The 27,601-nt window shown below is 53.4% G+C and overlaps 10 protein-coding genes across 10 annotated transcripts; 4 read left to right on the top strand and 6 right to left on the bottom strand.

The window, feature by feature from the left end:
• Window positions 1–1,282: 1,282 nt before the first annotated feature.
• Window positions 1,283–2,570, top strand: J4E87_009267 (uncharacterized protein; the record flags this gene model as incomplete). Its single annotated transcript, XM_049380845.1, has 3 exons — window positions 1,283–1,705; window positions 1,769–2,423; window positions 2,476–2,570. The coding sequence occupies 3 exons, from the start codon at window positions 1,283–1,285 to the stop codon at window positions 2,568–2,570; spliced, it is 1,173 nt and encodes a 390-aa protein (XP_049229476.1).
• Window positions 2,571–3,537: 967 nt separating this feature from the next.
• Window positions 3,538–6,124, top strand: J4E87_009266 (uncharacterized protein; the record flags this gene model as incomplete). Its single annotated transcript, XM_049380844.1, has 2 exons — window positions 3,538–4,032; window positions 4,082–6,124. 2 exons carry the CDS (start codon window positions 3,538–3,540, stop codon window positions 6,122–6,124), a joined length of 2,538 nt encoding a protein of 845 aa, XP_049229475.1.
• A 445-nt stretch (window positions 6,125–6,569) lies between these two features.
• J4E87_009265 (uncharacterized protein) lies at window positions 6,570–7,520 on the bottom strand (the record flags this gene model as incomplete). The annotated part of the gene is made up of 1 exon (XM_049380843.1): window positions 6,570–7,520. One exon carries the CDS (start codon window positions 7,518–7,520, stop codon window positions 6,570–6,572), a length of 951 nt encoding a protein of 316 aa, XP_049229474.1.
• Window positions 7,521–8,675: 1,155 nt separating this feature from the next.
• On the bottom strand, window positions 8,676–10,225 carry J4E87_009264 (uncharacterized protein; the record flags this gene model as incomplete). Its single annotated transcript, XM_049380842.1, has 3 exons — window positions 8,676–9,692; window positions 9,740–10,033; window positions 10,136–10,225. The coding sequence occupies 3 exons, from the start codon at window positions 10,223–10,225 to the stop codon at window positions 8,676–8,678; spliced, it is 1,401 nt and encodes a 466-aa protein (XP_049229473.1).
• Window positions 10,226–10,484: 259 nt separating this feature from the next.
• On the bottom strand, window positions 10,485–11,681 carry J4E87_009263 (uncharacterized protein; the record flags this gene model as incomplete). Its single annotated transcript, XM_049380841.1, has 1 exon — window positions 10,485–11,681. The coding sequence occupies one exon, from the start codon at window positions 11,679–11,681 to the stop codon at window positions 10,485–10,487; it is 1,197 nt and encodes a 398-aa protein (XP_049229472.1).
• A 402-nt stretch (window positions 11,682–12,083) lies between these two features.
• On the top strand, window positions 12,084–14,559 carry HSP88 (Heat shock protein hsp88; the record flags this gene model as incomplete). Its single annotated transcript, XM_049380840.1, has 5 exons — window positions 12,084–12,158; window positions 12,208–12,239; window positions 12,299–13,841; window positions 13,899–14,207; window positions 14,257–14,559. The coding sequence occupies 5 exons, from the start codon at window positions 12,084–12,086 to the stop codon at window positions 14,557–14,559; spliced, it is 2,262 nt and encodes a 753-aa protein (XP_049229471.1).
• A 1,262-nt stretch (window positions 14,560–15,821) lies between these two features.
• On the top strand, window positions 15,822–21,479 carry J4E87_009261 (uncharacterized protein; the record flags this gene model as incomplete). The annotated part of the gene is made up of 7 exons (XM_049380839.1): window positions 15,822–15,825; window positions 15,939–16,419; window positions 16,629–17,022; window positions 17,074–18,056; window positions 18,217–18,809; window positions 18,874–19,224; window positions 19,831–21,479. 7 exons carry the CDS (start codon window positions 15,822–15,824, stop codon window positions 21,477–21,479), a joined length of 4,455 nt encoding a protein of 1,484 aa, XP_049229470.1.
• Window positions 21,480–21,539: 60 nt separating this feature from the next.
• Window positions 21,540–22,558, bottom strand: J4E87_009260 (uncharacterized protein; the record flags this gene model as incomplete). Its single annotated transcript, XM_049380838.1, has 3 exons — window positions 21,540–21,553; window positions 21,740–22,166; window positions 22,373–22,558. 3 exons carry the CDS (start codon window positions 22,556–22,558, stop codon window positions 21,540–21,542), a joined length of 627 nt encoding a protein of 208 aa, XP_049229469.1.
• Window positions 22,559–22,995: 437 nt separating this feature from the next.
• J4E87_009259 (uncharacterized protein) lies at window positions 22,996–25,018 on the bottom strand (the record flags this gene model as incomplete). Its single annotated transcript, XM_049380837.1, has 2 exons — window positions 22,996–24,628; window positions 24,684–25,018. The coding sequence occupies 2 exons, from the start codon at window positions 25,016–25,018 to the stop codon at window positions 22,996–22,998; spliced, it is 1,968 nt and encodes a 655-aa protein (XP_049229468.1).
• A 574-nt stretch (window positions 25,019–25,592) lies between these two features.
• Window positions 25,593–27,269, bottom strand: MRP3 (Component of pyruvate dehydrogenase complex, mitochondrial; the record flags this gene model as incomplete). Its single annotated transcript, XM_049380836.1, has 4 exons — window positions 25,593–26,705; window positions 26,755–26,978; window positions 27,050–27,096; window positions 27,169–27,269. The coding sequence occupies 4 exons, from the start codon at window positions 27,267–27,269 to the stop codon at window positions 25,593–25,595; spliced, it is 1,485 nt and encodes a 494-aa protein (XP_049229467.1).
• Window positions 27,270–27,601: the final 332 nt, after the last annotated feature.

Genomic DNA, 27,601 nt, shown 5'->3' with positions numbered 1-27,601 from the left:
GTACCGGCAATGAGCAGGTAAATCAAGAACGCAAAACCGAAAGAGGCAGGTAGCCAAGTGTGTGGTTCTCGTGCAGAGCCTTTGCACGACCAATGCCGAATAACAAGATTACTTCCAATAATACACTGCATTTAGATCTTCACGTCGATACAAGTCTTGCTCATTGACACTGCGGTAAGGATGGCTACCTTCCACTAGTACTGATACTCCGGGCACTACAATATGTAACGGCAGGAGTATACCTCAATACGCTTACTTCGGAATAAAAAATGTAAAGGATTGGCTGCAAGAGTCTGTATCGTCGCACGGCGACGATGTTGTGGCTGTTGCCACGTTGCGCCCGACCAGAGGGTTTGACTCAATTCCGGTACGTGTCAATACGACCACATAGCATACTAATGACGATCAGTGGTGTCATTATCGAGAACTAAGGACTCCCATGTGGCAATACCAGCATCACGGAACAAATGAAACGTTTGGCGTTCATTCAGCTGTAATGGCGGCCACTGGATCTGGTGGAGCAACGTTCCACTCAAGTCCCGGTACCAAATAAGGCAACGAATCGAAACTAGTCCAAGAAGATCGCATCTCCAGCGCACAAAGCCTGAGGGAACAGCCCCTGACATCACTGGTACTACTCATGCGGTACATCGGCCAACGGTGTCGCAGAGATCGTGATAGTATCGGCACTTCACGCATCCGAATACGTACACGACCTCCAAGTATTGCGTGCTTACAGACCATAGGTCCACGATGCTCGAAAGAAAGCACGCTCGACGATGTCACACGACTCTCTTCATGCACTCCATCGCGGACGGGGTACTGCTACCGGCCTAGGCTTTGCTTGCCACCACTCCCTCACCGCTGTATATACGAGGCCGAAGCTCGGGGGCTTGAAGAGAACATCTGACGCTTCTAGTTCAGGAAAATACGTCCCATGATGGAATTATGCGCTCTTCACACAATGAAAGCTGGTCGTGGGGGCTCGCACGAGAGTTCCGCCGACCAATCCCCACTCACATTATACAACCTTTACATGTACCCTGGTCACGAGAACCACACTTTTCGAAGCCAATCCCACCGCCGTTTACATCGTGAGCGTCAGAAACAGGCAGGTCCGTCAGCCCTCTATTGTGGTTGCGAACGAAGCTGCCTTCAACTCCAAGTGTCGCTTCGTGACCCCTGACGTACTTCACCCTTCTTGTATAAAATCTGCGATTGAGCATCTATTCCTTCAACACCCATTGAATTCAACACTTGTTACTACTACTCATCTTCGATCATGAGGCGCTTTGGAAACACCATCCGGGACTCGGGACCGGCAAGGTTTACGACTGCACTCCTTACTGCGCTACTGATCACCAGCGCTACCTTCATTCCATTCCTCACACAGGGCGCAATCGCAAACCCAGTCCCTGTACCGCATCCTCAGCCAAATCCTAATCCTAATCCTAATCCTCAGGACCCTCAAGCTGGCAGTCCTACAACTGATGGCTACTATCCCGACCCAGAGCCATGTCGCGGCAACTGCTCTTGGATTCATGACCCTAGCGTCATATATGAGAACAATAAGTACTGGCGTTTCTCGACTAGCGGTAACATTGCCATTGCTAGTGCGCCATCCCTGGGAGGACCATGGGAATATGAAGGCGCGTTGTTGCAAAACGGTACCAGCATCCAGGTCCATCCGGATCAAGACATCTGGGTAAGTTCATTCTCCCTCTACTAGATCTTAATCTGCCACGCATCATCCTAACCAACACAACAGGCACCTTCAGTAATGAAGCGAGGCGATACCTTCTACTGCCACTACTCCGTCTCCCGAATCGGTCTCCAAAACTCCTCCATCGGCGTCGCAACGTCGCAGTCCCTCGAACCGGGTAGCTGGCAAGACCACGGCGACATCGGCCTCCCCCTATCCGACAAGTACAACCTCATCGACCCCTTTGTCTTCCAAGAGACGCCCAAAGACCCCATTTACTTCACCTTCGGCTCCTTCTGGGACGACATCTTCCAGGTCGAGCTTTTCCCGCACGACGACCTCATGGCTTTTGGCGGGTGGGCCGAGCAGAATAACCGCATCAATAACATGGTGCGGAATAGTACTTACGGGGCTACCGTCGCTGAGGGCGCTATAATGTGGAAAGAAGAGGACTTTTACTACATGTTCTACAGCGTGGGTATGTGTTGCAATACGCCAGAAACTCCAGGAGGTCTTGCTCCTGAGGGTCAGGTATACCACGTTGTTGTATGCCGCTCGGACGTTCCTACTGGGCCTTTCTACGATCAGGATGGCAAGAGTTGTCTTGAAGAGAATGGTGGTACGACGATTCTGGCTAGCCATGGCGATGTCTATGCACCTGGTGGACAGGGCGTTATGGTCAACCCTGAGGATGGGAGGACTGTGTTGTACTATCACTATGGTAAGCAAAAGACTGGATACGATGCGTTGAAACCAAGCTAACGTTGATGCAGTTCGTCCCAGCGTCGGCTATGCAGCTGATCAGTTCTTCTTTGGATACAACTATCTTGATTGGGAAGACGGCTGGCCGGTCGTTGTTGTTGCTTGATTGACTGCCATTCTGCCACAACTAACGCCTGTTCTCTTCCCATTTTCCTGAATTCTTGGAGCGCCGCGTCGGTAACGGTCTCTGGGATGGCCATTTCAGGATTCACGATTTACGACTAACGACCTTACGACTAAGACTGTACTAGACGCAATGCTTGATGTGTGTTGATGTAGGATGTGGTTTGCCGGAGGCTTTCGGCGAACTGATGAGATTACTGTTGGACCATGGCTATGGATATAGTTCTGACTCTTTATCGTAAATATTAGTTTGTAGTATTGTTGAGTCTCCAGCTTTCAGATAACGTGTCTTGCAGTGCCATGGGCAGCTCATGGGATCCATCTCACGATGTCTTGAAGATGCACTTCAACCCACTCGCTCCTCTTTGTCAAAGCTCCCAGATCATCAGACTTTTCTCTCAGCTCATGCGCTGCATACTAGCCTTTTCTGCCGCGCGGACGCGCTTAGTTTCGGAAGTGGGATGAAGCAGCCGGAGGGCCGACTACGCGGGGTAAAAATAACTCCCATGGTCATGATGTCGCGCATGCTGAATCTGATCAATTGGTTTTACCGAGGAGACAAGCTTCTTGTAGTGCTATGGTAGTGGCATCAGGAACCCAGTGCTGGATCGCTTTCGGGTTGTTATTCCCAGCCCCCGGGCTGATTGTAGCCTCAACCGCGATGGACGCTTGAGGGAGGTGCATGATGGCTATTGCTCGGAAAGGCTAGCCGCCAATGACGTCACCAATCGGTCCCTCCGGCGGCTGAGATCGCGCCATGCCTATTTACCTGCCAAGTGCAGCGCAGTGAATACAGGTTATTCCATCCTTGTGGGTCAGTACAAGACCAGTGCACGCGACCGATCGCCTCTCCGTCGCCTACGCCTCACTCCCCAGCCTCCCTCTCCAGCCTCACCATCTCTACCATCGCTACCCCGCGCGATTGCTGATCGCTGCGCACGGTCGCCAACATGCCTTCCCAAGAGAAGGGCCTCAAGAAGCTCTTCCATCCCTTCAACCATCGCGCTTCTGAGAAGATTGAGGAGATTGAGCAAAAGCTCGAGCACACCAAGTTACGAGGTGCGCATATTAAGGCTGTGCACATCAAGCATAAGATCGGCAAGTTCACCAACCTCTTCAATGCCAACCATCGCCACGACGAGGAGCATGAGAAGGAGACGGACGCCAAGAGGAGCAAGATCGCGGAGAATCACCGCTTCCATAGCTTTGCGCCAGAGCGCGACAACAACTTGGTGAAGTGGTATGTCGATGGTAGGGATTACTTCTGGGCCGTTGCCGAGGCACTGGAGCAGGCCAAAGAGACCATCTACATTGCGGACTGGTGGCTCAGCCCTGAGCTCTTCCTGAAGCGACCGCCCTACTATAACCAGCAATTTCGACTGGACCAAGTACTCAAGCGCCGTGCAGCGGCTGGTGTGAAAATCTATGTTTCTGTGTACAAGGAGGTGAGGTCATCAATCTGCGTCGAATAAATAGCAGCTTATACTTACTCAGGTTTCTGCGGCTCTCACATGCAACAGCCAGCACACCAAGAAGGCACTCATGGGCCTGTTTGAAGAAGGCGAACCTGGGTACGGAAACATCAAGGTGATGAGACATCCCGACCACAACGTTTTCGAGAATGCTTCGGACATGACGTTCTACTGGGCGCATCACGAGAAGTTCATCGTCATCGACTATGCTATGGCCTTCATCGGTGGACTGGACTTGTGCTACGGCCGATGGGACGACAAGCAGCACCCGCTTGCCGATGCCCACCCGTCTGGTGTTCAAAACCAAATCTTCCCGGGTCAGGACTACAACAATAACCGTATCATGGACTTTGAGAGCGTTGATGACTGGAAATCGAACAAGCTGAACAAGCTCGAGTTCGGTCGCATGCCATGGCACGATGTCGCAATGGGTGTCATTGGCCCAGCGGTTTACGACATCGCTGAGCATTTCGTCTTGCGATGGAACTTCGTGAAGCGAGAAAAGTACAAGCGGGACGAGAGATACGACTGGCTCACCATGGAAGGACGTGAAGGCGCCGACGAAGATCTGATCGGAGTGCAACGGCCCAAGTTCCCTGTTGGCCAATATGTACATCATCCCCTCACGCAGCTGAACAGCAAGAACCTCGACAACCGTGGAACTGTACATGCGCAACTAGTCAGAAGTAGCGGCGACTGGAGTATGGGCATTGATCCTCATGAGCAGAGTATCCAGAACGCATACTGTGAGGTTATCCGTAAGGCGCAACACTATGTCTACATTGAGAATCAATTTTTCATCACGGCAACGGGTAAACACGACCAAAGCCCTGTCCACAACCAGATCGGAGCTGCAATGGTCGACGCCATCGTTTCAGCAGCTAAAGAGCAGCGCAACTTCAAAATCGTCATTGTCATTCCAGCAATCCCAGGATTCGCGGGAGATCTGCGAGATCAGGCCGCTGCTGGAACACGAGCTATCATGGACTATCAATTCAAGAGTATCTGTCGAGGAGAAGAAAGCATCTACGGACAGATCAAAAAGGCTGGTGTCGATCCAGAAAAGTACATTTTCTTCTTCAACCTTCGTTCATACGACCGTATCAATGTCACACCCACGCTTAAGGAGCGCGAGAAGAAGTCCGGGAAGTCTTACATGGATCTGGAAGCAGCTGAAATTGACGAGCTGGAAGCACCGCCGGAAGAGGGAGGAGACGAGGCACGACGCAAAGCTGCTGAGATGAGGAAAGCGTACATGGACGAAGAAGAAGACGTGGGCAAAGGCGATCAGGGTGGTGTTATTGACCCAGACTCGATTGCCGACGACGCAATGCTTACGGAAAAGAAGCCCAGCGAGGAAGCCTGGGAAGGCGAAGAAGAGGAGGAGAAAGAGCACTTCTTCCAAGAGGAGCTCTACATCCACGCCAAAATCTGCATCGTCGACGACAAGACCGTAATCTGCGGATCTTCCAACATCAACGATCGCTCCCAGTTGGGCTTCCACGACTCCGAGCTCTCCATCGTCCTACAAGACACCGCAGAGATCGACATCGAAATGGACGGCAAGCCCTACAAAGCCGCAAAACTCGCCCACGAACTCCGCAGCAGCTTATGGCGCGAACATCTCGGCCTCCTCCCACCCCAATCCCTCAACGCCGCCGACGACCCCAACGCGCAACCCCCCGGCGAAAACTCACCAAACGACCCCATGCCCGGCCCCGAAGCAGACTTTGTCTCTGACCCTCTGTCATCCAAACTCTGGGACGAATGGACCGAGCGCGCGACTACCAACACCGAGGTGTTCAGGTCGCTGTTCCACGCTGATCCTGATGACAACATCCTCACGTTTGAGGACTATGACAAGTTTACGCCGAATCCGTCGGGTGATAAGGAACATAAACAGGGTCATTTGTATGACATGGTTAGGCCTGTTAAGGAGATTAGGGCGGAGTTGGATCGTGTCAAGGGGCATTTGGTGTGGATGCAGTTGAAGTTTTTGGAAAATGCGGATATGGCTGAGAGGGGGCTGCAGGTCAATTCTTTTACTGAGAGTGTGTATACTTGAGGTGGATACATGATGGTAGGAAGAGGTGGCTATGGGAGGTGACTGGCTGTTGGCGCTGGGCGATTAGACGAGTCGCATCGGTGTATCGTTCTCGTCGGTTGTCTTTTCTTTATGATTCCCTATTACGTATCCTCGACGTCTTTATGACCTGAATGAATGCATCTTCTTCTTATGAGAAAGTAGTGTGTTCCTTTTACTATGCAGCACATGCGATGACACGGCGACAAGGTAAAACCCGGATGAAGAACATGTGGAGACTGACAAGCTTGTAGTAGCCGACTCACATTACCGCGGAGGCCGTCAATTCCATACACACGGACACAAGTACACACAAGGAGCCAGTGAAGTCTTCAATCCCCGGTGTATTATGCTAAGTGTACAAGCAAACATCTTTTGTAGTCCTCAACCGACTTCTCCAAACACCAAACGTAATCTCTTCAACCCTCTATCGCCTCCTAACCTCCACACCACCCTCCCCTTCATCCTCCATCTCCTCATCGCCGTCATCAGCATCATCCTCTTCCCACTCCAAAGCGCCCGCAAAACCCCTCGTCTCACTCCCATTAGACACAAACAGACCCGTACCCGCCGAAGTAGGCACAGCCGACGAAGGTGCAGCAGAAGGAGACGCAATCAATGTCATCGCATCCTCCTCTTCACTGTCCGGCCTTTCCTCTTCTTGTCCCAGCCCAGACTCGGCGACGGACCGCTGTGTACCATCGTCCTCCCATGCCAACGCCGCCTCGAAATTTTGTGCTTCTGTCTCGTCGCGCACGAAGAGGCCGCCTGATCCTGGTGACGTGGGGGCGACGGACATTTGCTCGTCTTCGACTTGATGATCTGGTGGGTGGTCGAACTCTGAGTTGGAGTAGAGTGGGGATTGGAGGGTGAGATCCTCTTCCTCATCCGGTGGTTGTTCGAACTCAGAACCTGGGTATAGCGGCGACTGAAGGGTGAGGTCTTCGTGCTCATCATCTGGCCTCTCTTCGAATTCCGGAATTGGGTAGAGTGGGGATTGGAGGGTGAGATCTTGTTCCTCATCGTCGGTTTGGCCTTCATATCGTGGTTGTGGTGAAGGCCGGACGGCGGGGTACTGGAGGTCCGCGTACTCATCGAACGTTGGTGGAGGCAGGGGAGTGTTTTGCGCGTCGGAGTCGGATATGGGGTCGTCGGAGAGTTCCATCTTGTCCTCGTCCTGCGGCGGCGGCGGTAGAGGTGCGGTGGGCTGATGGGAGCCCGGATGCTGATCAGAGTCTACATCCATACTGGAATCATCGCTTGATGACTCCTCCGCAGATGAGATCTCAATTGGTTGACCGCTTGTACTGCCTGTAGTCGGCAGACGGGACGTAGATCCGCCAGCCGGTTGGCGAACAGCTGGTTGAGGAGGCAACATTGGGGCGACAGGAACGCGAACGGGTGCTGCTGAAGCTGATGTCGCAGCCGCGGGTCTAGCTACCGGTGCGTCTGAGCTTGGAAGAGGGGCCCTGTACTGTTGAGCATGTGTTCGTGGTCGAGGTGGAGCAGGCTGTAAGGGAATGAAGGTGAAAGGTGAGGAGAAGTACCTTGAGTTTGGGTACCGATCAGCCGGTATTGGTGGACCAATGGTGTATACATTGGTCGAGTTGGTGTTTGGTCGCTGGGAGGCTGGTCGACGGACGGCTGGAACGGGTTGAGCTGGTGGTGGTACTGGCCGAGGTGCAGGACGTTGAGATGGTGGTGGTGCGCGTCCACGTCCGCGTCCATGAGCAAGTCCACGTCGAGGTCCACCGCCAGGACGTATTGCTGGACGACGTGTAGGTGCGGGAGCAGGTGGAGCAGGTGTATCGTTCGCCGGAGGGTACTCGTAAACTCCTTGCTCGTTCATTGGCGGCAGCGGCGGCATAGTCCAAGGTACCACCGGCGAACCAGGCTCAGGCGTAGGGCTGGCTGGTGAAGGTGAAGGTTGCTTCCTCTTGTAGTAACCTCGAGGTTCATGTCGAGCCCTCGTGACGAAATGGGCAAAGAACAGTCTGTTGGCGCCAACGAAATAGATACCGTCATTCCAGTCCTCTTTCGTCAACAGTTCGTCCTCTACACAGTGTGTTTCTCGAGAGAAATGGAAGTGCAGTCTAAAGTAGCGTTCATCGCGGTTGAAAGCGTTGAACGTGTATTCGATGAGATCATCCCAGTCGCTCAAGTCAGACGCGCGTCGGCGGTATAAGTCAGGACCAATTGCAAAGTCTCTGACTTCGATCAAGGTAGGGCTGATGGTCGACATCTCGAATCGCGGTAGTGAGTATTGGGGTGGGAACTTGAAAATGGCAGAGTATATATACGAAGCTGAGTGACGAAGGAGAGATATCGCGAGCAGTTAGAGTTTCTTTGAGAGATATTTATTGTGCGCGTGCGTGTAGCGACTGCTAGTGGAAGTCACACGGACGCAAAGGCAACGACAAACGGGAAAGAGAGGGGGTAGAATGACATCAGAAGTCCGTGACCTGATTGTGTACCTAGTAATGACTGACTTTTGTATATACCAAGCACCCATATACGGTAAAGCGGCTTTCGCTCAGTGTTGAACACCGCCTTCGGGAACGTCTGTAGTGTCCGAAATGGAGCCCTCCTCGTCCTCGTCTTCCACATACGCAAGGGATTTTACGGTCTGCTTTGCTCTCCTCTTTCTCACTTTGCCTCCCGTATGACCAGCTGACCCATGCACCGCAGACTTCTCGTTTGACTCCTTCTTCGTCCTGATCATGTCTCTGATAGCATCAGGTATCTTCGAGAACGACAACGCTGCAAGCGGTCTCGAGAAATCCACGTCCTTCAGCGGGATCTGTATCTCACCATTCCTTTCCGTATGTCCAGTGTGTCGTGCGGGAACAAATGCAATGACGGCGTTCTTCTTATTCAGCATTGCACGAACAGCAGGACGTTTGTGTGGTGTAAGACACCAATGTTCCTTCGCATGGCCGATGACGACTCCTTGTTTGCACAGGCCTGGATGCTCGGTATCATCGACGACGACGAATGACACCTCAGATGTGGTAGCTTCAGAGACAACTGGTGGTGATGGACTGACGGTAGAGAGACGGGAACCCGGAAGGGTGTTCGTGTTGCGGGGTGCATTTCGCTCTTCGATCATAGCTTTTATGGCTTGTGTTCTCTCTTCACCAGACGGATACTCTTCTAGTTGAGGTGTATATTCCACGTGCGTCATCGCGATCTGTATAGCTCCTTTGGTTGCGCTCTGTTTTGAGTACTTCCTGGGAATGTAAGCCACTACAGCCCCGACTTTGTTGATTATAGCGCGAACGACAGGGCGGACATTGGGGTCAAGGCAGCTTTGTGGTAGGGCGCGCCCAATCACGACGCCAGTGTCAAGATGACTTTTGCTACTCGGGTCATCTACGGTCACCACCTCGTTGGCAGCAACCGGTAACGCGAGTGTGCTCTTGAGTGTATAGGTTGACTTGAGGACCGGCTCTGTATTGAAGGGGTTGTGTGGCAGTCCCTTTGGAAAGGGCGTAGACGGATCTTGCTTCGATTCCACGAGATAATCTTCGATGTCTTCCAAGAATTTTCTCTATGCCGTGTCAATCGAATCTTCCAACAAGCTTCAAACGACATTACCTTTGTTCGGAGACCCTGATCGCCATATGTTCCCCGGTACCATAGCTTATCCTCTTCCTCCGTCTCAAAAGAATTGTGTGCATCCATGCTAGATTCTGGCGGTGGTTCCACTTGTTCGAAGTGTACATATAGTACCAGTCTGCCGTCCACTACAAATTCAGGATCGAAGTAGCCTCCAGCATCCCATTCGCTCGGACTCATCCGGTCGTCGCAAGCATGATCGTCGAAATGAAGATGCGCGTTGTAGCGTTGCCACGGCTTGACGAAGATGTTGTGCACATTCGCGAGGAGTTCCTGTGAGCTTTAGCATGTGATGGCTCTTATCAAGTGCCCATGTCGAAGGCATGTGTGGAGGTAAGATACGGCGCATGCTAGAGCAGTAGCTGGACGACATACCCAGTAGTTGCGAGCTCGTCGGGCCGCAACACGATAGCTGATGTCTCGTCCGTTGAACTCGCGGACGAGTATCATCGGGAAAGACTTCATCTTGCCGTGGCGGGAATGTGAGTGTTGGGAGTGGACGGACAGAATTTTGTCAATGTGAGGCTTGATGTAGCCGATCGTGGTCTGGTGGCGACATCGCAGTGAGAGAGACGTGGCATGGAAGCGTGGCACGTGTCGACTTGAGGCGCGAAGAAGATGGGGTGAGATGCAATAGTTTCATTGCTGGAAACTTGATAATGGGTATCTTAAGAACATTCAACGCGCTTTAAACAAACGTACTGCTACCCACGATTAGGTGTGCCTAGACATCAGCCATGCCGGCATTGCCATTGAGCTTCCGGTTGTTCTCCTTCCCTCTGCCTTTGGTCTTCTTGTTATTGCCATCGGTGACAGCAGCGCTGCTGATGGCTCTCTTCCTGCGCCCCGCTTTAGCGCTTGCGATGGAGGATGGCGTCTCTTCTCTAGATACGCTGGTCAATTCCTCCGGCAGAAACTTCCCGCTGCCAGCAGCCTCTCGCACTAACGATGTATAGAGCTCTTGTACGGCGAGTTCGCTCGCACTTGCGTCTTGTGATGCGCCGCCTTCATCGGAGAAGGATGTGTCTGCTAGCGGATCAGGCGCGACGAGTTTGAGACGCTCGGTGCCGAGGTGGAAGCTGTTACAGGTTATTCGGGATATCTGGACTTTGGGGTGCGATATGTCGAGGGCGAGATGCTGCCGAAGATACGCGGCCAGGGCAGCTGTAAAGGGTTTATCGTGGGTGTCCTTGAGCAGTCTGCCCCTGTCGACGAAACCAGAGATGTCGCCGCCTGCGACTGTGATCTCTACGTGTTTGAGGATAGTTGTAGTATTGGGGAATGCTAATTGAATGTGCAGCTGTCTTATAATGTCTTGTATGGACTGGGTCGAGTACCTCGCGGCGAGGTGCCTGAAGTAGGTCTCGAGACTCGAAGTGATGAAGGGCGAGGGCAGCTTCAAGGGCGCAACGTGGGCATCGAAGGTGGTTCGGAGGTAGTTGAGGAAGATGTCGCGTATTGGGCCTGGCATCTTTACGAGTAGCAGGGGCAGTGACGTGAAGCCGTTTTGTGAGGAAGTGACGCCCGGGTCGCGCAGCAGGAGCGCATTGTACGACTGCTTCCCGTACTCGAGGCTCACTTGCAGTCCACGCGCCCGCTCTGGGGTGAGCTGGGAGACAGAGGACAGCTGTGAGGCATCAGGGTCCATCGACTGGCGATGTCGGTCAATCCAGGCATCCTCATCGCCAATCAGCTCCCAGGTGCACTCGTCCAGGGGGCCCAGTTTCGCGGTGTCGTCGGCAGCGGCAAAGTCGACCTGCACGCCGCGCACGCTGTCGCCTTTGAGCTGTTCCTTGAGGCGCTTGGCATGGGTGCGAAGTGAGGCGTCGACTAGGAGGGGGGTGTCGTGGCAGTGGAGCGGGGACAGGCGGTACAGGTTGTACGTGCGGTTGTAGAGTGGGTACGGGGGGATTTGGGCCATGCTGATGTCAGCTATCTTATCGCGCAGAGGGTCGACGCGTGCGGGTGCTCAGAGGCGGGCGTGCAGGCGTCCATGGGGGTTGTGTTGGAAGACGCTGGCGGCCTCGAGACGCGTCGGCGGAGACGGCAGGAGCGAGTGCGAGCGGATATGACGCAGCGTGTTGTTGGACGATTTGCGTGGTCCGTGCCTTCCGCAACACTTTCTTTAGTGACCCCGCTAAAACAGGGCCTGTCGAGAAGGTTCTCTTTTCTTCGACGTATTGCCAGCAAGTCATCACGCAGCGGTCACTTGAAATTTGCGAACCCGTGTCTGTCCATCTTTTACACGACCCCCCAAACACGACTTTCACCGCACACACTCCCTCCACGTTTGCCCACACATACCCCGCCATCAGAGATAAACATGTCTGTAGTAGGTGTTGATTTGGGAACGCTCAACAGCGTCATTGCTGTTGCGCGGAATCGCGGTGTCGATGTGGTGAGTAGCCCCGGTCGCATACTGCATACCAAAATACTGACGCCAGTAGATTGCAAATGAGGTTTCCAACCGCGCGACACCGTAAGTAGACCCCCAGCGCACGCAGCGCACACAACGAGCATCCACTCACAATTTCCCAGATCGCTAGTAGGCTTCGGCCCCAAGAGCAGATACGTCGGCGAGACGGCCAAGAACCAGGAAATCTCCAACCTCAAGAACACCGTCTCCTCCTTCGTCCGCCTCGCCGGCCGCAACCTCACAGACCCCGATGTCCAGGTCGAGCAAGACTTCATATCCGCGCCGCTCATCGACATGGGCGGCCAGGTCGGCGCTGAGGTGACATATCTGGGCAAGAAGGAGCAGTTCACTGCCACCCAGATCACCGCCATGTTCCTCACCAAGATGCGCGCCACAGCATCTGCCGAACTCAAACTCCCCGTCAACGATGTCGTCCTCAGCTGCCCCGTCTGGTACACCGATGCCCAGCGTCGCGCCATCCTTGACGCCGCCGACATCGCCGGCCTCAAGTGCCTGAGGCTCATCAACGACAACACCGCAGTCGCTCTCGGCTGGGGAATCACAAAGCTGGACCTCCCAGCGCCCGAGGAGAAGCCACGGAGAGTCGTCTTCGTCAACATCGGCCACAGCAACTACACCGCTACCGTCGTTGAGTTCAAGAAGGGCGAGCTCGCCGTCAAGTCGAGCGCCTGGGACCGCCACTACGGAGGCCGCTACATCGATAAGGCCCTTGTCGAGCACTTCGCTAAGGAGTTCAAGGAGAAGTACAAGATCGACGTAATGGAGAACGGCAAGGCCCGCCTCCGTCTGTCGGCCGGTGTCGAGAAGCTGAAGAAGGTCCTTTCCGCAAACAACCAGGCCCCCATCAACGTCGAGTCCATCATGAACGACGTCGATGTCCGCGGTATGCTCAAGCGCGAGGAGCTTGAGGAACTGATCAAGCCCCTCATCGACCGTGCTACCGCCCCTATCGAGCAGGCTCTCGCCGAGGCCAAGCTCACCACTGCCGATATCGACGCCATCGAGATGGTTGGTGGCTGCACACGTGTACCCGTCCTCAAGGCCAAGATCCAGGACTACTTCGGCAAGCCGCTCTCCTTCACCCTCAACCAGGACGAGGCTGTCGCTCGTGGCTGCGCTTTCTGCTGCGCCATCCTCTCTCCAGTATTCCGTGTCCGTGACTTCTCCGTCCACGACATGGTCAACTACCCCGTTGAATTCACATGGGAGAAGTCAGAGGACATTCCGGATGAGGACACCAACCTGACCGTCTTCAACAAGGGCAACGTCATGCCATCAACCAAGATCCTCACATTCTACCGGAAACACCCATTCGACCTCGAGGCCAGGTACGCCAAGCCCGAGCAACTGCCAGGAAAGATGAACCCCTGGATCGGCCGCTTCTCCGTCAAGGGTGTCAAGGAGGACCCCAAGGGTGACTTCATGATTTGCAAACTCAAGGCACGCCTCAACGTGCACGGTGTGCTCAACGTCGAGTCTGGATACTACGTCGAGGAAACCGAAGTCGAGGAGCCAATTCCCGAGTCTCCGTCAGCAGAGAAGAAAGAGGGTGATGTACGTTCCGAATTTCCTTCTGATCCTAGCAACGGGCGGCAAAGCCCGCCCGAGCCTGCCGCGAAACGACACAAGCCTGACGCTGATCCTGTACTTGCGCGTCCTGCTTCTGCGCACGTAACAAATGAGCTAACAAATTATGCGCAGGCAATGGACGTTGATAAGGACGCCGCCAAGGAGCCACCGAAGATGCGCAAGGTCAAGAAGCAGCAGCGCAAGGGTGACCTGCCACTATCAGCCGGAACTGCTTCGCTTGACGAAGAGAGCAAGCAGACCCTGGCCGAGAAGGAGAACTCCATGATCATGGAGGACAAGCTCGTTCAAGACACCGAGAACGAGAAGAACAACCTCGAGAGCTTCATCTACGAGCTCAAGGACAAGATTCTCGACGTCTACGCCGAGTTCGCCAGTGACGAAGAGAAGGCTAAGCTCAACACAAAGCTCGAGACCATCGAGGTAAGTCCAATAACGATGCAATACATGGACTGCGCTGACATCTACACAGGAATGGTTATACGACGAGGGTGACGACGCGTCAAAGGCACAGTACGTCTCCAAGAAGGAGGACATCCGCTCCATCGCCGGTCCCATCATCCAGCGCTACAACGACAAGATTGAGGGCGAGCGACAAGCGGCCATGGAGAAGCACCAAAAGGAGCATGCCGCTAAGCAAGCCGAGCTTGAGCGCGCAAAGCGGGAAGCCGAGGCTAAGAAGCAGGATCAGGCGCCGCCGGCGGAAGAGCCAAAAGACGCGGAGATGACAGACGCCGAGGCACAAAAGCCAGACGGCGTTGAGGAGGCTTCTTAAGCGGAGAGGCATCTGCGAAGGCGTAACGGCAAAGTGAAAAGCATTTGGTCGGCGTGGTATACTAAAGGGCTACGTTTGGCGCCGAGGGGAAAGTTTTCTCTGTTCGACTTTTCTTCTTGTTTTCTCTGTGATGACGATCATGGTAATGCGATGCTTATGATAGACTAGTCCATAGATGAACGAACACGATATCCAGTTTTGGAACTACAATGATACGTTCCGCTGCTTCCATCCTTCTGGTCTGCGTGGTTGTGCTTTCCTTCTCCAACTGAACTCCGTCATTAAAGTGGGGCGGTGGAACCCTTCGCCAGCTGCCTCTTTGCGCAATGTTCTGGATACCTCCTCCCCCTCGAAACTGTCCGACTATTCAATCAACGGAACAGGATGGAGAGTGCACTCGATTACACCGCCTCGCCTCTATCCTGAGAGAAACTCCTTCCCATAACACTGCGATTGAGAACCGCCCACACGGATATCGATGCAGCCTCAACAACAAATGACACAAATGCAGACTCCCTGCGACTCAGCGCGATACCAAGGAAGATTCCGTTGACAATCATTGTCGCATGCAAGCTGAACCAAATCACTACCCTGACAGGGTAGGGCATGCACTCGAAGACGGTGTTCATCATGTTGGCGATAGCAGACACCAGGCCCTCGACCATTTTGAGTAGGGCCTCTGGAAGCCAGCGGATAAATCGAACAGGCATTCGAATACAGCCATTATCGTGCTGCCACATTGGAGTCTGGCTGTTCAGGTTCCAACCGACGAGCGGTTTCAAGTCGTTGCGCTCTACATTTTCGGGGCGGGCCACAGAGACGTCGTGGGAGGATAGATCGGATGACGAGCGCTGAGATACAGAGTCTTGCGGAGATGTATGTGCAGGTTTCGATCTACCAATTATCAGCCAGCTATAAACATGAGCTGCGCAATGGTCAACCGACTGGCTGTTCTCATCCTGTGAACGCTCAGTATCCATCGATGCGTCGTGGAGCTTCGAAGTGTTTCAACTTCACTGAACAGTTCCGGGAGACTAATAACGCTACAGTTTCGCAGCCTCGCCGAACGAATTTCCAAACAAAACTTCTGGTGATGGTGGAAGTGCATGCAATTCGCACTTTGGGTGCCTTGTTGACGGACGATTTTGGAATTCCCGTCACGACCGTATTGCCAAAAGACGAAGAGAGCTTTCGGCTCAGTTCGGATAGCTGACGATACAAGGCTGTCTGCAAGGCATTGTCACCGCCCCAAAACACTCCGCATGGGTAAGCGCTCAGCCATGGGGTCCTCTGCGGTTCCTCCAATAGGATCAGAGCGACCGTAAGCCCTGTGGGGCTGTGTTGTCGCTCAGCTCCCTAGCAGCATCACTCTTCATCAGCCCGCACCCGCAGGAAGTGTACGCTCGCTTTGGCGTCAAGGATGGCCGAGGCACTCGCTATCATCGGGCTGGTATCCAACATCTTATCGTTTATCGACTTCGGCATCAAACTCGCTTCTGAGACTCGAAATGTGCGCGACTCCCTTCACGGTACAACTGCAGAAGTGCGAGAGCTGGAGATTATCGTGGAAGACGTCGAAAAATATCATGCGCAAGTAGACAAGCTGCGATCCAATGGTCAAGAGCTTTCTGCGCACGAAAAAAGCATCATGGGCATGGTAAAAAACTGCCGTAACATAGCCGAAGATTTGCACAAGATCATCGAACGACTACATGTGCGCAAAGGTCGCTCGAAGACCCTTGAAAGCAGTCGCGTGCTTTTTCAAGGCCTCTGGAAACAACGCGACATCGAGACTCTACGAGCAAGGCTTGATGCGCTAGATAAGCGTATTCGGGTGAATGTTGAACAAATTATCCGGAGGTATGTCAATGGAGATTATGGTAGCGTTCTGAGCTGCATACGCCCATCTCGAACAAGGGGGAATTGGGACACCCTAGAGCCTGAATTCACGCCACATCTTTCAGTCTCCTTGTTTCATCCCATGCAGTCTGCAGACTTGTTCAGAGGATTCCTTGTATAAGGAGAACGAATTATTAGCCAGAACGCATGCTGACTTACTTGTGTTTTAGTGATCATTACTCTTGGCTATCAGCCAAACTAGACGCCTTGAAGACGGCTCAAGATGCCTTAGCAATCAGCTACGACGCTAAGCTGGATCAGATTCGAGACGAAATACTCACACTCGTAGCACAAACTCGCACGAGCGAAGGCGCTACGCATGTCGCGCAATTGACTAGCCTGAAGACGAAGTTTGATGCACTTGGCAAAGAGCACACGGCATGCACCAAGCAAATCGCTACTATACGAAGTCTCTACTTCTCCGTCCTGCGCAGGCGGTGGAGTCAAATACCGGAAGCTGATAAAGCGTCAAACACATGGATCTTTGACAAAGCATTGACTCCCTTCACAGTCTGGTTAGAGAGCACCGACGAACATGATGGACTTTTCTGCATTACAGGCCGGGTAAAGATGATCTCTCTAGTGTTTCAACTTCCACTAACGTGGCCGATCTAGGCAGGCAGTGGCAAATCAACTCTGATGAAGTTTGTGACTGAAAATCCTCGCACTTTCGAATGCCTTGAAGATTGGGCAGGCACGACCAAACTCTGCACGGCGAGCTACTACTTCTGGAATCAAGGCTACGAAATGCAAAAGAGCCAAGTAGGACTTTTCCAATCGTTGCTGTACCAGATACTCAAATCGGTACCCAGACTCATCGAGATAGTGTGCCCAAACCGTCTAGAGCACGAAGAGTGGGACGTGGAAGAACTGAAAGCTACTTTCGCGCGCATCGCTATCCAGAAAGATTTGGAAGTCAAGTTCTGCTTCTTCATCGACGGTTTAGACGAGTACAACGGGGCTGAGGAAGACGTTGTCAGTGCTCTGAAATTCCTCTCTATATCGAAAGACATCAAGATATGTGCCTCAACACGGCCTCGCTCAGTGTTCGAGAGGTATTTCAACAACACATCTCGCACGTTCGACATTAAGAGCTTTACCAAAGAAGACATGGGACGCCATGTTCAGCGTCTCCTCGGGGAGAATGAGAACTTCCAACGCCTGGCGAATACCGATACCACGTGCGTATCAATAATGAACGTGATTGCAGACCTTGCGCAGGGCGTATGGTTATGGGTCTTCCTCATTACTCGTGACCTTGTACACGCTGTCGATCGAGATGAAGGTGTGGACATGCTGTGGAATATCGTCAATCTCTTCCCAGCAGATCTAGAGGCGTACTTTGAGCGCATGGTCAAGGCTGTTAAGCCTCAGTATCTTGAAGAGATGTCACAAATCTTCTTGATCACGGTCGATGAGCTGCAACCGCTACCATTATACGCGTTCTCTCTGCTAGAACACCAACGCAAGAACCCCGCCTATGCCACCAACCTCCCCATACGGCCCATTCGCGAAGACAATTTGAAAAGTGAGTATCCCAAGTGGAAGTCGCTCATTCGGAACAGATGTAGCGATCTTCTCGTTGTTGATGACCAAGAGTAAGTAAAGCTTATGGCCATCTACTCAGGTGCTACACGACCGAAAGCGATTCTTTTGACATTGGCATCTCCAGCCGTCGCACGAAGATACATGCAGTGCTTCGGGCTCTTTTCAATCAAACGAACGCCTATTTGTAACTTTCTAACTGTGTCACTCCAGACATCCCTGCTTCTCGGGTCCTACGGTCGACTTCCTCCACCGGACCGTTGCCGAGTTCTTGCAGGACAACTACTACCACCAACTACAGGCCAACTTGAAGACCGAGTTTAGCTCTAACTTTACTTTGTGCAACATATGCCTTGTCATGCTAAAATCACTACCGGATATGGACTACAGTAATCGACTGTCGACCGGCAAAGTTATGGGCTTAACGGAAGAGCTACTCTATTACGCCTACGAAACCGAGAGAACCGACCCAAGCCCTACCTCAGCCCTAGTAGAGGTCCTCGATGAGGTGGATCGCGTCAATACTCACCACGCACGTGGTACAGGGAACCACTGGACGCGGGCCCGCATTGCAGTCGGCGAAAGTGGTTATGATATGCATCGTGAGGAATACAACTGCAACTTTCTTGCACTGGCTGTACAAGCCCGCCTCGTCAAGTACGTTCGTGCGAAGTTGGACGCCAACCCAAACAATGCGCGAAAGTGTGGGCGACCACTACTGGACTACGCGCTCCGTCCACGCCGAAGCACAAACATCACCTATCAATACCACTCCAAGCGCGACGATCCAAGTGTGAATGTGGATAGTAAGTCTTGACTGCGCAAAATGCGTATGAGACAGACACTAACTTCGTATTATCACCTTTGCAGTGGTACGGCTACTCCTCGAACGTGGGGCAAATCCAAACCAGCCTGCCCGTCTGAACGACAGCAAGTCAGTTTGGCACCTCTTCTTACTTACAATGGACAAGACCGTCTCACGGCCGCTACCTTCTGGAGCGAATGGAACGAGGCCTCCAGCGGGTCTCATGAGCGCTTGGTACCAGAGCTGTGAACTGCTCATTCAACACGGTGCTCGAAGATTTTCCCATGTTGACGAGAATGAGTTGATAACAACGGATCATGGCATCTTTAATTGGGTCTTTGGGTCTCCGCGAGCTGAGGCCCTAGTGGCGCTTATGGATGAGAAGGAGCGGGAGAAACAGCAGGCAAAGGGCTCATGTGTGATTATGTAGCACCTTTTATAACGAATCGGTATAGAGACGAAGTTTGGCAAGGTTTCAACACAATATGCAACAGCTATCAAGCGTTGCCAGGTGTTGAGGTTCTTCTCCCCCACCGGCGGGGCCGAGCAATCATAATCTAGCTGTACCGAGCGGCCCAATGAGAGTGGCAAGGCGTGTGCAGGGGTCCGGCCTACCTTCCCCGAAGTTTAGCGAGCTTAGGGCTGACAGGCTGTTCGTTCGTCCTCCAAACTGTCTCGCAACATTCCCTGCGTCTTCTTTGAAACATGCTATTTGAACCGCTAAATATCTCCGCAAAACGAGTTGGGGCGACGTCTTCATGTCCATCACTCTAGTTGGATATCGCACTCGCTATGCAGCCAGAAGCCAACACACCGAATCAACACGTGACTGCAAAAGCTGCGTACCAACCTGTAAGAGGTGTTGTACGGAGGAAGTCCAAATCAGGGTGCGGAACCTGCAAGTGAGTGGACTCCCTTGTCCAATGATACGGTACTCAACCGATTGGCTGTTTGTTTTGCAGCGATCTGGGTAGAGATCTGTTCCTATGGACGCTTACCGACATCGACTAGAGCGCGAAGAGTCAAGTGCGACGAAACCAAGCCTGTATGCTCTCGCTGTCGCTCCACTGGTCGGACATGCGAGGGCTACGGACTGTGGGGTGGCGGAGGGAACACCTACGTTGAAAGATACGGCCTGGTGTCAACATCGATCCAGAAACCTCCAACCAAAGTCCTGGGTGTCGAGGAACTCAGGTATCTACAGTTATACAGGATCCGCATCGTTCACACAACTTCCGGTTGGTTTGCATCGAAGTTTTGGAACTCGATCGTGCTACCAGCAGCGTCGTCAGAACCGGCGGTTCTTCATGCTGCTGTTGCGCTGAGCGCTGCGCACAGATGCAGTTTCGATTCGGCACAAGCTCCGGATGAGAGGGAAAAGTTCATGCTTCAACAATATGGCAAAGCAATCCAGTCGCTACAGCCGCTGTTGCGATGTGGAGATAAAGCCTCAGTCACAATCATATTGGTCACCTGTCAGTTATTTACCTTGCTTGAATACCTCCGCGGGCAATACCAATTGGCCGAATCACACTTACGGAACGGTCTAAAGGTCCTGATGAACATGACCACGAAGAAAGATCGCTCGCACGATGGCGTCCTTGTAATCAAGCCGGCATCATATGAAAAGAGCATCGACCAAGGCATCGTGCGCAGCTTCGCGACCCTACATATGCAAAATAATCTGTTCGGTTCCGGTCTGGAAGATCTCGATATATTTCTTCAGCCGATAGAAAACACGATACCATACCCTACTTTTACGACTATCGAGGAGGCGAAGGACGCTCTTGATGTGCTATTGCACGGCATTGTTCTCATAGCACAACAATATCGAAAGATGGGGCCAGGCACTAAAGATGAAATTGCTGCGGTTACAGCAGGACAAGAAAAGATCACGACCTCTCTTGCGATGTGGTACGATGCGTATCTGAGCACACTTCCCTCGGTCGACAAACTAGCCCTAGCTGCTGGGAGGAGACCAGATGAACTGTGGGCGTTCGGCGGGAAGACGCCGCCAGCAAAGCTTCCAACGGGCCGCGAACCATCAGTCCTCAAATTGCTACTCATGTATCATGCCATGGCGGGCATAATGTGCGGCTGTCTGCAAGTGCACTCTGAGCAGCACTACGAAATGTATACTCAAACGTTTCTCACGATACTTGTGCATGCCATACACATCTTCGAAGAGTACACCTTGGCAAAATCCATACCCGATAACGTCAACCTCCACGATTCGATTGGCGAGTACGGCTTTATTGCACCTTTGTATTACACGGCTATCAAGTGTCGATACCATCGCATCCGCCTCCATGCTATTCGGCTCCTGCGGGTGATCCCGCTGAAGGAAGGAACGTGGGATTCTTTCACGGCAGCAAATATCGCGGAAACGGTTATGGAGCTTGAAGAGCAAGATACTCGCTATGGGGATAACGCTGGAGACGGCTTCTCTCTCTCAGAGATACCCAATTTGGAAGATTCGTATAGCTGGTCTTTGATGCCGGAGCATAACATGTTCCACGATGTGGAAGCAACGACAAGAGGAGATCTCACGAACGAAGTCGTCGTCACATGCAGAAGATGGCGGCTGGACGGCAGCCCGGAAGTCATCAAATTTCACGCCAATCCCAAACCCAGGCACAAGACCGACAAGAAGACACATTCTTATACCTGAAGGGACCAATACAGCTCAAGAACATCTGTTACAAAACCAAAACCATCCAATCAAGAGCATCTATTTCCTTCTCCCTAGAGCTCCCATCCCTTCGATCTCTCTCTGCGTCCACGCCCACAGCCTCTCTCCCAATACTCTATCCTTGGACAATTTACTCCCCATACCCAACACACCCACAGGTTCATAGTACCGTCCACTCAATACCCCCTCTGTCGTCGCCGCCCAAACCCCATTTTTTATCCCTTCCTCCAGCGACCCACATCTCTTAGGCGCTACTTCCCTCGCCAGATACTTGATCTGCTCGTCACCCCCTTCAGCGCCTTTGTTGAAGATTTCCGTCAAGACGTCACCGGGATGGATGGCCACACAGAGGATCTGCGGGTAGTGCAATGCATATTGGCGCGCGTAGACTACGTTGGCGAGTTTGGATTGCGTGTACTTGTTCACGCCTGACAAGTCAATTTGGGAAGACTTCAACGTGTCGAATGCGATACCGCCGTCTGGTAGAGCGGCGGTGTGAGCGTGGCCCCGCGAGCTGACGGAGATGACGCGTGGTGTTGAGCCCGAGGTTTCTGCAGTGGAAAGCAAGGTTGGTGTGAGGAGCTTTAGGAGGAGGGCATGGCCGACGTGGTTCGTGCCGAATTGCAGTTCGTGGCCTTGAGGTGTTGTGCCGGGGTGACCGCCCATCTACCGTCGCAGAAGATGGTTAGTCAACACACGCATCCCAATGCACAAAAGAACAGAACAGCAAAAGCTAGAAAGGTTGAGAGAAGACATACAATCCCAGCATTCAGCATCAAAACATCCAACCTCCCTCCACAACCCTCCACCACTTCCCTCGCCGCTCTTGCTACCGAGTCGAAACTCGCTAGATCGCATTCTACGAATCGAACATCGATGGCCGGTGCTGCAGCTTTTATCTCAGCGACGGCTGCATGGCCGCTTGCGACGTTGCGAGCCGCGATCCAGAGTTGTGCTGGGTTTAGGGTGGCGAGGGAGAGGGCGGTGGCTTTTCCTATGCCGCTGTTTGCGCCGGTTATCAGGATGACTTTTGAGGAGAGGGATGGAGTAGGCGACATGGTTGCGTGGATCAAGGCGGAGAAGTGTAAGAAAGTAGGAGTCGGAGTATTGGGGCCAAAGAGTTGGAAGGCGCATGAGCCATATGGTGTATTACCCTCCATTTATCTATTGCTCCTACTTTTGAGTTTCCGACTTCTCCCTCGTTGTTCCAAAAGAGTTCTTGTGCATTTCCATAATGCATATGATTCGCTCACGTTTTCCGTGGTTCAGGCGTCCAGTATGTGAGACTGCGGAGGGACAAACGCACCGAGACTCCGATGTAGTGGTACGACAGCCTCCGGAGATCGACAACGGAGCTTCCCATGATGCTTAATGATGGCTTGGTTGTAGTTATTCTTGAAAATCATGGCTTTTACCAGTTCTGTCCACCATCTATCGAGATAGCATAGCTGAAGATCATGTCCTCCCACAGCACGTACCTTTCCCCTCTTCACCATCAGCCCACCCTACACAACCTCCCATCCTGTGTAACAGTCCCCTCCCTCTTCCTCCCATCTAAATCCCTAACCTCCCACTCATCACTCCCCACGCCTCCAATCACCCAAAACACACCTTCAGGATCATGTTCCCTCTTCACCCTAGCCAACCTCTCATAATTACTCCCAAAGAACGCGTCCTTCCACTCCCAATCCTGCGCATCCCCCTCATTGATATAACTCCCACTCCCGGGCGTTACATCTCGCCAACCCTGCATATACCCCTGCAGTCTCTGGTGTTTTTCTGTCAGCTCCTCGTGCGACAAGATGGGTGCTTTGCCGTCCCAGTGCGCGTTTGATTCGTAGGCTTGTGCGTGGAGGACTGTGGTGCGGAACGCGGGGTTTACGCTGTTGTTTGGGTTTGCTGAGACGGAGAGCGTGGGCGCGTAGTTCATGCCGTGGAAGCTTAGGGAACCGTTTTCGACGACGTGGCGGATGGCGAGGTGGGAGGTTTCTAGTGTGGAGGGGGTGGAGAAGGTGATGCGAGGGAAGAAGCGGGATGCTATGAGCGTGTGGCCTGTTGTTTCGCCTATTACTCTCTTGGAAAAAGGCGATGCTTCGTTTGTGGAGTCGTCTTCATACGAGAAAGATGGTGTGAGAGAGCGTTTGAGTGTCGGCATAGGTTGTTGGATACCGAGATCATTGAGCTTCTGAAGCAATGGGCGGACAAATTGCCGATATTGAGTGGTAGTCTTGTTGGGAACCGAAATACTGACAGTAAAGGTAAGACCTGTGCTACTACTGCTTGGGTAGATGAAGCTGTAACCCAAGCCGCCTGCGTCACAGATGGCGATCGAAAACTCCCAGTACGCGCGCATACCGGCCCAGAAGGTTTCTGCAGATATTGGAGGCGCACTTGATCCGCGGTCTGGTGTGGTTGAGAAACGAACACTACCTGACGTAATCGATGTGGTCGGGAATGCTTTGACGACAACGGACGTGATGATGCCGAACGTGCCTGGTCTTTGGTCAGTGACAGTCGGATTCCTTTTTCGATGGGAATGATTACCTCCACCTCCTCCTCTGAAAGCCCAGAACAGGTCTGCGTTTTCGCCTTCATGTGCTTCAACTACCCTTCCATCAGCTGTAACAGCAGTGATGGCGAGCACTTGGTCTGCCGCCAGACCATAGTAGCTGGTATAGGCACTGTGTCCACCACCTTGAAGAAATCCGCCTGCAATACCTACGGTTGAACCGCCTGCAACAATTATGACTATATTCTTCTGCCGCATTAGTGTAGATCCCTCAGAAGCCTGGGTGCCCGCGGCATAAGTAACAGCCTTTCCGGTATAAGATCCAGTGGGTGAGGTGTAGTTGGGATCATACGTCATGCCTTTGAGGTTGTGTGTCCATACACTGAGGGAGTAACCACCGATGGATTTCCCGTTGAAGTCATGACCCGAGTTTTTGATCACAAGGCGGATGTTCTGGTTTCTAGCAAAGTTGACTGCGAGTTGGATGTGTCTTAACGTAGTGGCTCTGACGACGTACTCCGGCCAACCACCTTGAGTACAGTTTGAATTTGGCTGTGAGGTTGGTGTGCAGGTGTTGCCGGATGCCCACTGGGACATGATACTGGTGGGATCATCGGTACTGTCGTAGTTAGCATGACACAATAAGGGTGGCGTTGCGTTACGAGTGAGCTCACTGTAGGTTCATGCCCGCCCAGTTACTCTTGTACTGTTCGCATCTCGCTGCATTGTAGCCCTCACCAGTATAGCAGACGCTGGCAAGCGGCTTCGGCTTCAGTAACACACCACCGAGCGTATCGTTAAAAGAGGTCCAGACATCCTCGCCCGGCCACTCAGCGTCGCCCGGGATGATCTTGCAATCAGCAGGCGCCGCAGCTTGTGATGCACTACCAAAGCGCACTGCGTCATTGCGAGCTGCATCCTCGTCAGTGAGCTGTTCGCGCTCCCAATCAAAATTGAGGGCAATTGCTGCCGCTGAGAAGAGGTAAAAGATGAGAGTAGTATAGAGCATCTTGGTGAAGTTGTGAGTGACAATGTATTGAGGGAAGGACGTAGAACCGTTGCAGGCAGGCGCGAACGAACTCAAAATAGGAAACCACCGCCATCACGACGATATACAGATAACGTTATCGCTCTCACTCGCTGTGAAGCCAGCCTGTTTGCTCCCCACACACCCTTCCAATGCCTCGTCTGTGGGGCCATACGAGCATGTGGTCTTCGCAGGTGTGGGATGACTGAGCTGTGGTGTTCACCTATTGTCTTGCATATACATGCCGGCTATATAGCTTACCACCGTCCCGGTTCGCAGAAATGTTTCCAGGCGAGAATCCCGGTCTAGATTTACCATTAGTCCGGGCGTGCAGGGTGATCAACTACGCAACAACAGACGCAAAACGATTCGAAGAAGGGAGATATCTTTTCATACAAGGGGTTATCATGCAATACGACAGTTGGACAAATGATCATGGGGGATAGAAAACGCGCCATCCGCTGTACATAAGATCGTCTGTCCCTGAGATCCAATCTCATCTAGCCCAATAGTAAAGTTACACAGTCGTCCCAAATGCACCGAAAATAGAATCAGATTATAGCATAAGCTCGAGAGGGCTCTCAATGGCCTTCTTGAGCTCGCGCATGAACTCGCCACCGACGGCACCGTCGACAACCTTGTGGTCGAAGCTGCCGGTGATGACAATTTGGTCGTCCCACTCAACGCTCGCTGTGCCATCCTCAGCCTGGCCTGGTACTGCGACCTTCCTTGTTGTGCCGATTGCAACGATGCAAGCTTGTGGGGGGTTGATGACGGCGGTGAAACGCTCAACAGCGGGGTTCATTCCCATGTTGGAGATGGTGATGGTTCCGCCCTGGTATTCCTCGGGCTTGAGCTTGCCGTCGCGTGCGCGCTTGCCAAGGTCCTTGATCTGGGAGGAGATGGATTGGAGGCCGAGTCCGTTGACGTTCTTGACAATGGGGGTCATGAGACCGACGGGGGTAGAGACAGCGACGGAGACGTCGACAGTGTTGTGCTGGCGGATAATGACCTTACCGCCATCCTCGCGCCAGGATGAGTTGGCAGCGGGGACCTTGCGGGCGGCAACAGCGAGAGCCTTGACAAGCAAGTCGTTGACCGAGAGCTTGTACTCGCCGTTAGCTGAGGCGTTGAGGGCTTCACGGAGCTTGAGGAGCTTGGAGACGGAGATGTTGGAGGCGACGAAGTAGTGGGGGTTCTGCTGCATGCTCTCGCGGAGACGGGTAGCAATGACCTTGCGCATGCTGGTAGCCTCGACGTCCTCGTAGGCGGCAGCGGAGGCGCCAGCAGCGGGGGCAGCGGGGGCAGCAGGCTTGTACTTCTCAATGTCCTCCTTGGTGACCTGGCCGCCCTTTCCAGTGCCCTTGATGGAACCGATAGGGACGCCCTTCTCGAGCGCGAGCTTCTTCGCGGCGGGGGAGACGGCAGGCTGGCGCTGGAGAGCGGTCTCTAGGCGGTCGCCGGTGGACTCAGACTCGATGGCGGCGGGCGCAGACTCCTCCTTGGCGGGGGGAGCGGTCTTGGAGCCAGTGTTCGGGGGCTCGCTGGCTTCGGCGGCGTTGCCCTCCTTGGAGGGAGTGTCGGCCTTCTTGTCACCACCGGCGTCCTCAATGGAGAAGCTCTCGAACGCGGAGACGTCCTCGCCCTCCTCGACCATAACGGCAATGGGCTGCGAGAGTCAGCATGGTATCCTCGAACGCTTGTGTACCTCGACTTACGCTTCCAACAGCGACGTCCTTCTCGCCAGCGTCGCGGAGGATCTTGGCGATGGTGCCCTCTTCCTGGAACTCAAAGTCCATCTGTGCCTTGTCCGTCTCGATCTCGACGAGGACGTCACCGGGCGCTATTGAGTCGCCAACCTTCTTCTGCCATGCGCCAATGTTTCCGGCGGTCATGGTTGGGGAGAGGGCGGGCATGCTGATAACGCTGTGCGAGGGGTAGGCTGCAGGCTGCGTTAGCAATGCGATGGCCAGCGGAGTATCTCGTCGCGAGAGACGCGGTGGGAGTGCTCACACTTGGAGGCATAGTAGCGTGCGAGCGCGGACAGGGCTGGTGTGCGTCTGTATACGGCGTGTCAGCTATGCTCGTCGGAGGATTGTGGGCAATGCCAGGCGGGAGTGAAGCTAACGTACGCGGAGCATCTCGAGGTGGGCAGGGCGCCGCGCAGGGCAATTGACCCCCGCGAGCTCAATTGGCTCCCAGCCCGGGACAGCAGCGTTGTGGTTGCGGGCATTGTGTTGGGATGCCGGGCGCTGAGATTTTACTCCAAGCGACGTGAAATGGGGGAAGACGGGCTTGTCGGGCGAGGGCGACAGGCAGACAGAGGTGAGCGAGCTGGAGGCTCAGGCGCTTAGCGGTCAGGGCTGGAGGAGATGGAAGACTGTTCAACGAAAAGTTTAGTGCAGCTGGTTGGAGACCCGGCGACTAGCGTTCTCTCCCGATGAGGGTCTATGCTGGATGCGACATTTCCCGGCAGGACGCAAAGTGTGGCGCCAGGCTGTGGCTGAGGCAGGTGCAAGTGTGGCGCCTTCCCTAGCCTACCGCGCGGCTGGTCCCAGGTACGTA

Source organism: Alternaria ethzedia (assembly GCF_023757985.1).
Source record: "Alternaria ethzedia strain BMP 0044 chromosome Unknown scaffold_33, whole genome shotgun sequence".
NCBI lineage: Eukaryota > Fungi > Ascomycota > Dothideomycetes > Pleosporales > Pleosporaceae > Alternaria > Alternaria ethzedia.
The sequence above is the reverse complement of the archived record's forward strand: the minus strand, read 5'-3'. Positions and strand labels throughout refer to the sequence as shown.